This window comes from Prinia subflava, chromosome 2 (genome assembly GCF_021018805.1).
Source record: "Prinia subflava isolate CZ2003 ecotype Zambia chromosome 2, Cam_Psub_1.2, whole genome shotgun sequence".
Lineage (NCBI taxonomy): Eukaryota > Metazoa > Chordata > Aves > Passeriformes > Cisticolidae > Prinia > Prinia subflava.
Genome location: NC_086248.1, coordinates 84,302,807 through 84,317,120, shown reverse-complemented (window position 1 = coordinate 84,317,120; position 14,314 = coordinate 84,302,807). Strand labels below are relative to the sequence as shown.

At 40.9% G+C, this 14,314-nt stretch overlaps 1 protein-coding gene across 1 annotated transcript in view; it reads left to right on the top strand.

Annotated features, from left to right (window-relative positions):
* The window catches only part of PLB1 (phospholipase B1), an 88,315-nt gene that overhangs the window by 34,621 nt on the left and 39,380 nt on the right, over window positions 1-14,314 (top strand). Inside the window, exons 18-29 of the mRNA XM_063390833.1 lie at window positions 327-393; window positions 1,057-1,115; window positions 2,227-2,300; window positions 3,796-3,839; window positions 4,558-4,666; window positions 5,533-5,584; window positions 7,498-7,578; window positions 9,086-9,151; window positions 9,838-9,938; window positions 12,370-12,451; window positions 13,090-13,194; window positions 13,837-13,932. Of these exons, the coding sequence (XP_063246903.1) occupies window positions 327-393; window positions 1,057-1,115; window positions 2,227-2,300; window positions 3,796-3,839; window positions 4,558-4,666; window positions 5,533-5,584; window positions 7,498-7,578; window positions 9,086-9,151; window positions 9,838-9,938; window positions 12,370-12,451; window positions 13,090-13,194; window positions 13,837-13,932 (936 nt within the window). The remainder of the gene's footprint in view (window positions 1-326; window positions 394-1,056; window positions 1,116-2,226; window positions 2,301-3,795; window positions 3,840-4,557; window positions 4,667-5,532; window positions 5,585-7,497; window positions 7,579-9,085; window positions 9,152-9,837; window positions 9,939-12,369; window positions 12,452-13,089; window positions 13,195-13,836; window positions 13,933-14,314) is intronic.

Below are 14,314 nucleotides of genomic sequence, written 5' to 3'. Positions count from 1 at the left end.
GGGATGTTCAAACAGTTTCTTGCAAAATATATTCAGGTCTGGGCGCACCAAGTGTTGCATATCTGTGCACAACATGGCTCACAGTCTAAAACCACCAGCCCCAGCAGTAGGCAATAGTTGTGCTGCACTCGTCAGGCTGGCGGCTCCTGAGCAGGCTGAGTTTGCGTCTGCCTTCAAAAGGCATGGGCCGAGGGCAGGCTGAGCTGGGTAGTTGTGTGCACAGTACGAGGGGATTTCATGAATCTAATGCTCTGAGATGTAAATGGTTTGTCATGACCAGAGTATAGTGGGACTGGTGTGAAGTCTGGCCCTGTCTGTCTTCGCAGGAGAGGAGTTATGGAACAAATGTTCCCTGTCCTGACCGGCTTCCCTCTGATTCGGTTCCAGTTTCAGGTACAGTACTGTCCCTTTTTATCATAGAGCTACTTTGTTTGATGGCAGAAGAACAGAACTGGGTTTACTCAGCAGAGGTATTCTTTCCTTTGGAGAAGTGCACTTTGTTGACAGTGGTTTTTAAGTGTCTTTTTGGAACAATGTGAGTGGTTGTATAGCAAGATGCGAGTTCACTACCTCAAGGGTGATGAAAGTTTATGCACCTGCATCTTCCATGTACAATGAAGAGGTGACAGTGGAAAAGATAGGAGGCAGTCAGGTGCTTGATTTCCAGGGTGAAAAAAATGTAGGGGGCTCTTGTTAATGCAGTCTGAGGTACAAAAACCCATAGGGAGTTCCATGGGTAGGTTTTGTCTTTCCTCAGAATCTGTGATGGTTCCAAATAGCTACTCTGTGCTGGCACCAGGGCTGTGCCTGCTTTTCAGTAGTTTTCACCGGTTAAAAGAAATTTGAGGAAGAAAAAATGCAAGACTGGAATCTTGCTGCCTCCTTTGTCACTGTAGCTGCTGCCCAGCTGTGGTACCAAGAATCATTTCTGATTCAATGCCTATCAATGCCTGTCTCTGCAATGCTTTATTATGCTTATTCTGAGGAAAACATCTATTAACCATCACAATTTGTAGGTTTCTTTTTTTCCCTTAAACTACCTTTACTTTATTTCAGTTCATAATTTGAAACCGGCAGATATTCAGGTGATTGCTGCCCTGGGAGATTCACTCACAGTAAGTAAAGATCACTGGATAGCCACTGATAAAGCTAGCAATGAAAAACTTGCAATGAAATCTTTGAATTTTTTTAACCTGGGAAAAGGAATACATAGAGTTACGCCCTGTTGAGCCAGACACGTTTTTCAATTTTTTTTTTCCCATACTCCACCTTGGCTGATTGGTAATCAGATCATGAGTCTAATCTGAGTGCACAGTTCCCATTTAAAGTCCACAAGAGTGCCACACAAGGAAGAGATGTAAGATCAGATTGTGCAGCAGCAGAAGTATTCTGCTAGAGTGGACTTGCAACAATTGCTTTTCTTTACTGGTTTTTGGCAGCTCCCAAGGTATTGACCCTGAAAGCTTTTGATAAGCAGCATGAAGAGAAAGAAAGAGTTCTGCAGCTGATTGTGTATATCTGTGTATCTGTATAATATGATAAATATATATATGATAATACCAAAGCCTATAAAGCCATAGTAATTCAAACTAACTAAATATTTGATTAAAATTGCAATAGAACATTAGGTGTGTCAAGTGTAACTTGCCTTGAGAATTTTTGTATTTTAACACTATTCCTAGTGTTAAAGTAAAATAAAAATCCTAGTGCTATGTAATCTCATTACCCCTAGACCAGTTGTGATACTCCAATTAGTGGTGACTGCTTTACTGCTCATATTATAATTCATGTTTCCTACATGTTCTGTGCTAAATAATACATTAAATACTAGTAGTCTTTTTCCTTGGAGAAAGTAGGAAAGACATAACGTCACTGTACAGCTTTTTAAATGTGAGGAACATTATAATAAATTATTCATTCAGGACCACTGCTCCCTTATTTATTCCTTATGTAAATTTAGAATTATATGAGTATTTTGAACATTCTCAAGTAATTTTTTCCCCACTTGATCTAATCATGCAGTTGATAGAAGAGGGTAATTCACTGGAATGGAGTTAAAATACCTTCAGTCTTTGATCTTCTTGAGAACAGGGATCTGTTCTATTTTGGGAAGATGACATAGCTTGCGTCATTAATATGGTTTTTAATTATTCTCACTAGGATCAGTCAGAGAACTAGTTACTGTAGCAGTGCTTATTTTCTGAAGGTAAACTCTTCTTCTTCCAGGCAGCTAATGGGGCAGGATCCAGACGCCATGATGTTCTGGATGTCCTGACTCAGTACCGAGGTCTTTCTTGGAGGTGAGTCCCAGGAATTTTCCCCACAGTGGGAGAGAATCCATTTTCTTCAGTTTTGATCAATATAGTTGTTTTTGTACCAAATGAAGGCTTGTGGAAACTGGATTTGATGTCACATTTTGCATGATGGCAGATGGTTGGGCTATTACTCACGATAAAGAAAATACTCAAACTAGTGGTTATCTAGATTACAATGTAGCATGGCTGGAATAGACCTGGGTACACAGAAAAATGAGGTCCTTGTTAAGAAGATTTTTTGCAATCTCGTGATCATAGGAGACCCTGGAACAGGGTCTTCTAAACTCCATCGCATTGCATCCCTTGCTCATTCTGCATTTCTGTCCCTGCTCTTTCTGTATCCTGTCTTATCTTGCCCAGTGTGGCCAACATCACCCATTTGTCTTATTTAAAATTGATGGTCTACAAAATATCTTTTCTGCTGTTGTTTCATGTGCAGTATCTCTTTCCTTGATCCTTTTCCAGTATTGCTTACATCATGGAGAATAGTTTATCAATTATGAGTCAATACAGACTTTTACATATGCAGCATGTTGTTCGACAGATCAAAAAAGCTCTGGAGAAAGGCAGTCACACTCACTTGTTAACCTGGAACTGTATGATTTAACACCAAACTTGTCAGGCTGATCTTCTGTTCATCATATTTTACCAATATAAGTCACTCCAACTTTAGAAGAAGCTTAAGCACAGAATCATAGAATGGCCTGGGTTGGAAGGCACCTTAAAGATCATCTGGTTCCAACCCCCATACCATGGGCAGAAACACTTTTCACTAGAGCAGAGTGCTCAGAGCACCACCGAGCTTGGCCTCAAGCACTTCCAGGGATGGTATTAGTGCACTTCAAAATCTGTTCCAGATTAAGGGGACACTACAGAGGTGTTCTGAGTCAAACATGCTATATTTTGATCTTTAATAGTAATCTATTCCCTTTTTTTTTTTTTTTTGGGCAACAAGTATACTAGTATTTTTTTCAGCATCGGGGAGAATAAAGAGCACACAGACATAATGGTGAATTTCACCAGTCTAGTAGTGTGCTTCCAGTTGAGTGATATGTGAGTGGGGGGAAGGCAATGGGGGAGGGAAAAGGTATTAATTTTACTTATCACTCTGAAATATATGCTTTTAAAACTTTTTTTTTTTGTTAGATTTGTTAACCAAAAATGGAAGCTATAAATATTTTAATAGGTACAGCTGTAGCAAAGGTAGCAGCCTTGAAAAGAAATCTCATTTCTTTCAGCTGGGTTTGAACATACGTGAAAGAGCTGAAAGGACAGCTACTGAACAGGGTTTCTAACATGATTGTTCTGCTGGAGCTGAGAGTGTCTGGGACGTGGTGACCCCCGGGGACAGGCACGCAGAGCCCCCAGCGTGCCCTGTACATGGGTGCTAACCCAAAAGGGGGCACTCTCCTACCTTGTCCGGTGCCTTGCCGAGTCCATTGGACCTCACCACGCTTTTTCCTGTTCTCTCTTTTTACAGCGTTGGAGGAAATGAGAACATAAGCACAGTCACCACATTAGCAAGTAAGTCAATTTTTCTGTAAGTTTGATAAATATGTAATGCTGTTTATTATTCGAATACCTGCTATTGTAAAAGGAGACAGGAGAAAAGGGTTGAAAATTCTGTCTATTTCTGTTTAAAAGTTCTGTTTAAAATGTGTTTGGGACAGATGAATCAAAGGTCTTAGCTCATAGCCTAAAGAAACTATTTTAACTGTATGGGAAAGTTGTTTTAGGCAGGGGCAGAATCACATTACGAGATCAGATTTTACATGCTTTTTAAAGGTCAGGAGATTTTAGATCTGAGGTGTTTGTAAGGCTTGTAGCTTGTAACCGAAGATCTAGAAGGGAATCTGAGGTCTTTGGGGTTAATACATCTGGGGCCATCAGACTAAAGGGTTTGATTCCAACCTGTCTGCAGTTAGGGCATGATGGCATGAGGTTCTCCTGACTGAGTATATGGTTACCCAGCCTTGCTTGCCAGGCAAAATGGCATTGCTAGCCAAGATGGCCGTGTTAGGCCATGAGACATCTGAATTCATGAAATTCAGAAATCTTGAAGGCAGGGAAATGGTTGTATGGTGAAGTTCTCCATGTTTATTATACTTAAAGGTTGAGGACTTTTTTTTTGTAGCTGTCTCCTAAAGCTTTTTAATGGTCTTTTACTGAAGTCTAACCTTTATTGCATCATTTGTTACCTGCTGCAGGAAGCAATATTTCAGGGTGCTGTCTCTTTCTGCAGATATTCTTCGTGAGTTCAACCCATCCTTGGTAGGCTATTCCATTGGCACTGGAACTCAGAATTCAAAGAATGCTGCATTCAACCAAGCGGTGACCGGGGCTCGTGCAGAGTAAGAGGAAAACTTTAAAATTTAAAAGAAATTTGATTTTTTTCTGTAAAATTCCTTGTGGCTAAAAAAGGCCCAAACCCTGAACTTTGGCAGGAGCACAGTAAGTCTAATAGGCAAAGATTTCTTTATCCTAACTGTAGCATGAAGGCCAAGAAATGTGATGAGGACTTTGCAGTGGTTCTAATCTATATCAAATAAATTATCAACAAGACAGATACTTGCTTTGACATTTTCAGCCAAGAAAGGCACAGCATTTTACAAGCACTACTCAGAAAGCTGTCCTATTGTGAGTCAGACAAAAGAGATCTCCACTTTGTAGCGGGTATATTCAAACCCTCTTGTCATCAGGACCAAGAGTTTGTGTAGAGACTGAGAAAATTGTGGATTGTTTAATTCCTGGTCTGCCAGAGCTGGGAATTAACTACAGATCACCATGCAATATCTTCAGTGCAACTCATATCCTATTTTTTTTCCACTGGTAATAGTTCTTATAAGACCTACTTCGGTGCCTTGGGGCCATGTAATAACATTGGTATGAACACATGCACTTCAGAGCTACGTTGATAGCATCTGTCTGATAGTGAGAAAAGTACATTTTCTATATAGTTTGTAAAAGAGTAACTATGCACCATTTGCAAAGGAGTCCAGTGCCTGTTGGATGCTAATTATTTTTCCATCACTGTTTCCAAACAGCCTTTGTTGGCTATGTCATATATTCCATTCAATGAAAATCGGACTTTCTCTGGGGTTTTGGGGTTTTTGATGTCCATTCGTCAGCTTTCCTCTTTGTCTTGTTATCTATGCAGGATCCTTTCTTTAAATTTTTATTAATTTATTTTATGATTTTATTTTTCTTTTATTTTTAGGGATGTTCCTGGACAGGTTAGGAGGCTGCTGGACCGCATGAAGAATGATACTGTGAGTTCAGCATGTCATGCATATCTTTAGAAAGAAGTGACGTGGCATCATTAGTTTCTAACAGACCAAGAGCAGATCTCAACAGTGAATGCCAAACTTTAAAGCTGTAGGTACAGCAGGGTACAGCATCATATTTCCCAGTGCAGAGTATGAGTCACCACAAAATGATCTATGGCTTAATCTTAAGTGAGTTTGTACCAGCACGATAGTTACTATCAAACCCATATAATTGTAACCTTTTCATCATTTTTACTGCAAGTGGCTGTAAATGCAGTGCTGTTGCTTCCACTGCCAACCTGTGTCACATGTCAGATAACAGAACCTTTTTTTCTGTGAGGATTTTGCTGTGGTGCTATTAATTGTCTTGTAAGCAGGTGGTTTTTCACAATGCATGCTAGGATGTTGAGGGCAAGCTTTTCCAGTAGCAAAAAGTGTGGAGTGAGCATGTGAAGTGAGGAAGGGACTTGTTTTCTATAAAAACAAATTAGTCCTCTCTTTCATCTAGCCATCATCTGATTTTTGACTTACACATTTATTGTTGGGAATTATTTGATTAATGGTCTGTAAAATACACATCAGGTTGAGGATTGCTTGCATATTTCTCACCTCAGCTTGTGCTTTGAATGTTTGCTGTTTGTAATTTGACAAATGTGCTATGCAATCGGTGACCTAAGTTACATTATAATAGTTTGGCTTTCCTTTTGTGCAGCTGGAAAGCAGCCAAAAAGTCTTCAAGATATCTGTGTGCGTGTTTAGTGTAAATACTGTGGTGCATACATATTGGCAAAAATATTTGCAGTACCTTCCTTCTTGGTTCACTTTCTTGTAAACAAGATTTCCATCTGATGGATGCATCTGAAATGAAATTAAAAGGAACAGCGACTGACAGTGAAGTGTCGGGTGATTTTCGTTTGAAGCTTCTATGCACTACTCTGCCAAATGTATTGGCCTGAGAATGTTAATAGAAATTAATGGAAATATCTTTTATTTAGGTAATAAATGTTTTTTATATAACTAGTGAAGTCATTCTGACTAGAAAGCATGCTCATAGTAGAGGTCATATATCTTTGATTTGAGATCCTTTTTACCCCCACTTTCTAAAGCACTTGAGTGCAGGAGGAAGTTTCTCCCTCTTTTTTTTTTTTTTTTTTTAACTTTTTGAAACTACTGAACAGCATGTGTACTAGTGGGGATATGTTGCCTCCTGCCTTTGAAGAAAGATGGTTTTAAACCACTGGAGGCTGATGCACTATTGGTGTTTCTCTTACTGCTGTTTTGCACTGAAATTATAGCATTAGAATATTGAGCACATCCTCCTCAACATGCTACTGAGCATATCTGAAGCTTTCATCAAAGCTAAGGTGTTTATTTACTGTAGCATAATTACCTCAATTTAGCTGGCTATCCCTGTGCAAAATCCTTGCAGAAACCAAAAGTGCTGTAATATTTTACCACTACTGTTAGAGTTAGTATTGCCCCACTGTTCTTTGCAGTTTGTCTCACAGCAAGTCTGAAATATATCATCCCCCAGGGTTTACCTGCAGGATAGCTGCATTATTTATCACACAGTAAAACACATACCATAATTTTTGCTATGAAGATATATTTCTAGGACTGCAGGAGGAGTCACTCTGTATGCACAAGATACTGCTAAGAAAAGCATACAGATAGATTTTGAGCAGTAGCTTTCTGAAGCAAGTAGTTTTCCATTATGCCATTGATATTGTAAATCTGGTTTAGATCATAGCAGTTTTTACACCTTCAGTCATGACTACAAACTTGTTTTTGTTGTGGATGCCTAGGGAATGATAGCCATGTACTCTGAGAAATGGGAAATTTGTATTTAGTATGTTGCCTGCATCTCCCTCCTTTTCTTAATTAAAAACTTGTGTTCCAACTCCTTCTCTGTGTAGAGCGTAGATTTCCAGAATGACTGGAAGCTGATAACACTTTTCATAGGAGGAAACGACCTCTGCAAATTCTGCGAGAATCCAGTAAGTTCCCTGCAGCCTGAACTGGGCCAGTCAAGCCACAGGGTCTTTATGCATTGCAGAGGGTAAGAGGGAGAAACTCAGTGGGTGAGATAGTGTAGGTCTTAATTGTGCAGCTCTGGAATGCAATGGTACTGAGTCCTTCAGGTTGCTCAGCATAATGTTTTGATAATGTTAGAGGTACCTTCAGAACACCTGTAAATTACATCATTGTTGTGACTTTGTTTTGCTGCTAACTAGGATAACTTTTTGTTGCATAGTCACTTTACCTCCTATAGATAAAATGCCAAGTGTTTTTACTCCTCTTTGCCTTGTCAGACTCCTAAGTCTTGGTATTTTCAGTGCTATGGGAAAAGTTCTAAGCACAGCTCATGCTAATTCAATTATATGTAATGTAATATATATATAACATCCATACAATGTATAGCCTTTGGTATGTGTGATTGTAGAGGAGGTGACAGGCTGTGGCAGACTCCTCACTTGGTGGTGAGGGTTACCTACTCACAGGCAGTTGAGCACATGCTTGTCACCCTTCATGGTTAATCTTGGATCAGGAAGGACAGCAAAGCAGCACAGTAAGATGGTTATAAAACAAGGAAGGAGCAAATTAACCATTCCTACCTTCTGCAGTCAACCCAAACACAAAGTGCCTGTTCACATGACTGGAGTGGGTGGCGAGGAGAGAGCGTGTGTGCATCCAAGGATCGCAGTGATCTTTGTGTGGCACAAGTACAAATAGTGCCAATCACAGCACTCTTGGTGAGCTGTGACTTTAGCACATGAATTAGGGATCTGAGCTGTCTGCTTCTATAAAGTAGGCAAGTGGGGCTCTCAATGAACTTCTGCTTGAAATTAAATGAGAGAGAAAAAATGCTGAAAATAAGACAGGCATTTCTCATAAGAAAGTTTATGTGACTGTTGCAGTCCCACAAGTGAAAAAATAAATGTTGGATTACTGGAGACAATAAAATTAGAGTTTTATTCAAATGGTTTAATTCAAACCATTAAAATGGAACAAGGAAATTTTGGCATTGAAAGACAAGTATATGAAGTGATTTCATTCTCAGCTAAACACTTAAGTTTTGCCATTTATTATTTGTGTCAGGCAAGGAGTATATGGGAGACATGTTCTAATACTCCATACAGCAGAAATAAACTTACTTGTACACAAAATGTTCTCTCCTATATATGGCCCCTGTTAATGAGTTGTTAGCTGTGCTTTTAAGACCAGCCCAAGCAAGCCTGGGAATTGAGGATGTTGTGATGTCTGATAATACCCTGTGAATTTTCACCCTCACTGGTATCCAGTGGCTGCTAGATCTTTTCTTGCCAGTGAGATAGCTGTGATGGGAAGGAAGAAAAGTAGAGACAGGACCATTTTGCTTATGACTCTGTTACTTTTGACCCAAGAGGTAGAAACATAAGCACTACTGTGACTAGACTCCAGCTAGTCATTCTTGTCCCTGCCTGAGTAAACTAATAATAAAATTCAACCCTCTTGCTTTAACAGGAACACCATTCTCCTGAAAACTACACCTACAATCTACAAATAGCTTTGGACTTACTTCACAAAGAGGTAAATCAAACTTTTCTAGTATGTGGGAGCAAGGATTTTGTTCTCTTTGCAAAGCAATTGCTGATTATTAGTTAAGAATTTATTTCCTTGCTTTCATCTCCAAAGTACTACTATATGCAGAGGTGTTACCTCACAGGAAAATCTTTGTGAAATGCAAAAAGGGCTGGAAAAGTTTTTTACCAAAGGAATAAGGATGTTCTTGGTTCTAGCTGATGTGCTGTGGACAAATAATATTAAAAAATATTATAACAAAAAGCAACAAACATTATTGAGTAGAAAATGCTTTGCTTGTTCTTTAAACTGCAAATAAGTTTATTTTTGTGGTCATTAAGAGAGAGATTCTGATATTCCACATAAAGAATGATGAGAATACTTGAAGAGTTAGTAGGTGTCTGGGTCTTGTGAGACCTATAACAACTTGTTTGGACCTTTTTGAAGCCATTGTTTTTAAGTGACCAGCTATCAACATTTAGAATAGAACTAGGCAGTGCAGGCAGGGGCTGTAATTTAGTATTGCTTGTGTGGGGAATTAATTATTGAGAAAGTACTCTGAACACCTCTGTCATAAATAATGCACAATGCTTGAATCAGCAGGCTGCTACCAAGGTCTGCTGTGGCTGTGTGGGGACAAACCCAGCACTGTGTGCTCCAGGAGTTTGCTATGGATTTGTTTGTTCTCTTGGCAGGTTCCACGGGCATATGTGAACCTGGTGACGATGCTTCCCATAGCGAGCCTCCGGGAGCTGCATGCTTTGAAAAACAATAGCTGCCCAAAACTGCTCATGAGGTTAGCAGATGATTTATGTTACAGCTCTCGTTCTTGTTCACAGAAGGCTGCAATGGATTTTTGGGAAGGTTTTTCTTAAAGAGAAAAGGATCTAGTATTTCAGACTACCAAGCACCTTTATCTGTGCATGTACCTACATTTTGATTTCAACACAGCATTTAGAATAAGCTGTCTCTGTTGCTGGGTCTGTATGTGAGCCCCACTGTTATTACTTCTTATGAAGGTGCCACTTTTCAGTCCACACCTTCTCTGCAAGTGAGTTCCAGCCAGAGCACAGAAAGCTCAGTTGGGCACTCTTTGGTAAAAATAGAGAAGACACTAAGACACACGTTTTCTAGTTGTATGTACAAATTTACTTTTCTGCACTTAAAACTCTTCCTCTTGCTTCAACAATTTTCAGTCTCTGCAATCTCATTGCTGATTATTAGTTTTATCTCTAATTAGTGTCTCAAGTAGATGGTTTGGATGCTTAATTGTACCACTTGTTGCTTAATGGCTCAACAATCCTTTCCAGATCAGTGTTAGTCCACTACTGAGGGGGCAGGTCTGCACCCTGAGTGGACTTTTGGTGACTCAGACAGGTTCCAGCATTGTCCTCTGAAGCTGCTTCTGGCAGGACTTGCTTGTTTTCAGAAAGCTCAGTCTCTGCTTTTCTGGGCAGATGGGGAGAATAACTTTTCCTGCGGGTTGGCCACAGGTGCCAGCCAAGCACTTCACACAGCTGCTCATTCACCCCACCCCAGTAACATGGGGAGAAAACAACAATAATGAGCAAGAAAATTCAAGGGTTGAAAGAAAGACCTGGGAGCCACTTACCAAATATCATTGCAGGCAAAACAGACCTGATTTGGGGAACTTCTATTTGTTGTCCATGAGCATGAAAATTTAATTACTAATTCAGGTACTGGGAAATGAACAAACAAAAAAGTTGAACAGTTAAAGCAGCTGTTGTCCCTCCTTCTCAGGTTCAACTTTTCTCCAAGCATCTCTGCCCCCACCCTTGTTGCTGCTGCAGGGTACCCTCAGTCTCTTCAGTGAGGCCTGCCTTGGGGTCTGGATCTGGTGTGTGTCCTTCCCTGCTCACTCTTGTCCTGTGCTCCAGCATGAATCCTACGGTCATGTGCATGCACAGGCTGTGGTCCCTTCCAGGAGTGTCTGTTCTGCCATGGAGCCTCTTGCTTGTTCCCACTGTTCTCTCCTCTCCCTCTCTGGTGTTTTCTGCCCTTTCTTAGGTAGGTTTTCACAGAGACACCACCAGCTTGGCTGAGAGGCTCAGCCATACCCTGTGGTTGGTTTGCTGGGGCTGTGTCCAGAACAGGCAGCCCTGGACCCTCCTCACAGAGATCACTCCTGCTGCTGAAACTTTGCCATGGGCATACGTGTCGGAGTCTAGAACATCCCTCTGGCCACCCTGGAGGGTTTGGAGACCGGACAGGGGGGTCTGGGATCAAGACAGGGGGGTCAGTTAGACCCACACAGGTCCCAGGAGGACACTGACTCTGATTCCTGTCCATGGGAGTGAACACTCACATGCAGGAAGAATCACAAATCCTAAGAATTTGAAATAAGTAGTGGATGGTTTGTTGTAGAATATAAATATAGAAATTAAGATTCTTAGCATATGGGGCTGAAGAGACAAGATGGAGGAATTGGGGAGTGGCCCCTGTCTTCCTTGTTCTTGTTCTCGTCCCCCATCTTGTGCTGAGTTGAGTTTTAGAGATTAGTTTAGAGTAAAACTGACATGTTAGTATAGGTAATAGGTATTAGTAAAATTTTGTAAATAAAAAATGTGTCTCGGACAGTGGTTGGGTCAAGGGGACCGTACATAAGGTGCGGGGCTCTCTGATCCGCCCAGTCTGCCGTGTGTCCTGCTCTGCAGAGACACCTTGCAGAGCTGAGAAAGAACTAAAATAAGGTACCCTGCCAGAGAAGTGCCTGGCAGAGTTAAAAAAAGACTGAGATAATGAAGAATAAACAACCTTAGAAATGTGCACCAGCAGACTCAATGTGTCGTCTCTACCTCTAGTGTGTAACACTTAGAGCAAAGAGAAGACTAAAAACCTTATTACCCCTGAAAACAGCAACCCAAGAAAAACTCCCAAAAAACAACAACGCTAAGAGAACCCTTATTACCTTAGAAAACAGCAACCCCAAAAAAAATCTCAAAAAAACTACAACCCTAAGACATACAGTGTGGTTTTTGCTTCCATGGAAGCTTTTTCTCACTTTCTGCTCATGAATTTATGCCTTATAAATGTGTTTCTGCTCAAGAATTTGGGCTATGAAGAAACTCAGGGGTGAGAGGTAATGCTCTTATTCAATGGCCTTGGAAAGAAATCCCTCTCAGAGCTTTTAATCCTGCAGCTTTTCAGCTGAGAAGCAAGGGAGGAAAAGGAGGAGCAAATCTCAGTGCCATGCTCTTATCCCACAGGATGCTGTGCCCTTGTGTCATAAACCCTAAGGACAATTCCAATGAGTTAAAGAAGTTGATCTACTTTAACAGAAGGTATCAGGTAAGGCACATGCACACTGCATTTTTTAGAAGTTCAGTGTCATCCTGATGTTGATCAAGGGACCACAGGTAGGCTAGTTTGAAAGTGGAGAACAGTTTCCACTCATTCTAATGATATCTTTGTAGTGGTGATTAAAAAAAGTAGGATTAGGTTCTTTACAATTCTGTTTCACTAAACTAACAAAATAGATAAGAAGAATAATTGTTACAGAGCTGTAGAAAGTAGAGTATGGCAGAGAGCCAGCAGGTTTTTTCAGTTATGTTAGTGACAATCAGGTTAAATCAAACAGCATGGTAACTCAGGAACAAGTTTTCAGGCACGGCATGTCAGCCAAACCAAAAACACCTTGATGGTTCTGGAAGGACATTTTTTGACAGAATACCTAATCCCAGAGCAGGCTGTCAGTCCTTGCCAGTCAGGCAGCCATCCCCAGGCTGCCTCTCTGCAAAGAAGCCCACGATGAGTGTCTCAATCAGGCGGCTGCAGTGGCTGCCTGGCACAGCACAGCCTGAAAACCATAGCCATGTCTGAGCTTCTGCAGGAAAGGGGCATTCCCTGGGTGAGGGGTAAAAGGATGGAACAGTCTGATGAGCTGAACAAGCAGAAGGAACAATGACAACTTTTCTTTGACTCTTTAGGAGAGAACCCGCCAGTTAGTGGAGAGTGGAAGGTATGACACGAAGGATGATTTCACAGTGGTTATGCAGCCATTTATGACTAATCTGGAAATGCCAAAAACACAGGTAAAGCTAATAAGAAAACCACATCTATATTAAATCCTGGTGCAATGCCACTGACTTGTCAAAATTGTTTTAGCTGTAAATGTAGCTAGCAGTTCCTTGGAGTAGTAATTAATATATTCATTTACCATCCAAAATTGCATAAAATGTTTATGGGATACGAGATACTGGGCAACAGAAATACAGACTATGATTTGGGGTACTGCAATTGGACAGCCATGAAGTAGATATTTTAGTTCAAAGTCTTCATCAGGAAGCACTCGCTCTACATTCCCTAAACATCAAGTCTTTTACAGTAGTTTGGTAAATGACCTTTGGTATGAAAACCCATATGTTTCAAATCACTGTAATGTCTAAATCTCAAGGGAAATAAAGAACACAATTGATATCTGTGCCCAGATATTCTGTACTCAGAGTCATGGTGGTTGGTATTCCTAATTACTTTGGGAATAGTATATTAAAGAGTTTTAAAACTCTTCGTTCTGAGTTACTAACTTCCCCAGGTTTAATTCTGTTTGTCTCAGAGGTCTTTGCAGATACTTTGTTTAGAAGTCAGCTGGGTTATCTCACTGGAAGCGAGAAGACAGAGTGCACAACTTGTTGCATATTTGCTGCCTCTGTGACAGCACCTGTCTTGTTTTCTAGGAGGGGTGGCCAGATGATTCATATTTTGCCCCAGATTGTTTCCACTTCAGCCAAAAGGCTCATTCCCAGGCTGCACGTGCTTTGTGGAACAACATGGTAAGATTTTTTAAAGGTTGTCTTGGTCTCTCCTTGATCATTTCAAGCTGCCCTTGGCAGCAAAAAAACCCAGAGGTCTACTATATCTCTTCTGAATTGTGTTTGCAAAGGAAAGGAGTGATCATATGGAGAAAGGTCACCTGAATTGTTAGCCCAGTAAATCTGGGGTATGTTGAAGCTGGGTGTGTTAAGGCTGCGTCTCTCAGGAAGATGATGCCTGCCAGGCACGTTGATCAGCAGGCCACATTCCAGCTGTGTGGGCATTGGCATCTTCAGCACATGAAGAAACAGTGCATGGGGGCAGCCACCAGCATTGGTGCAGTGCCCTGCAGTTGTCTTGCTGTGCTGCACGGGTGCTTTCCAGTGACTGGCAGCACAGCAT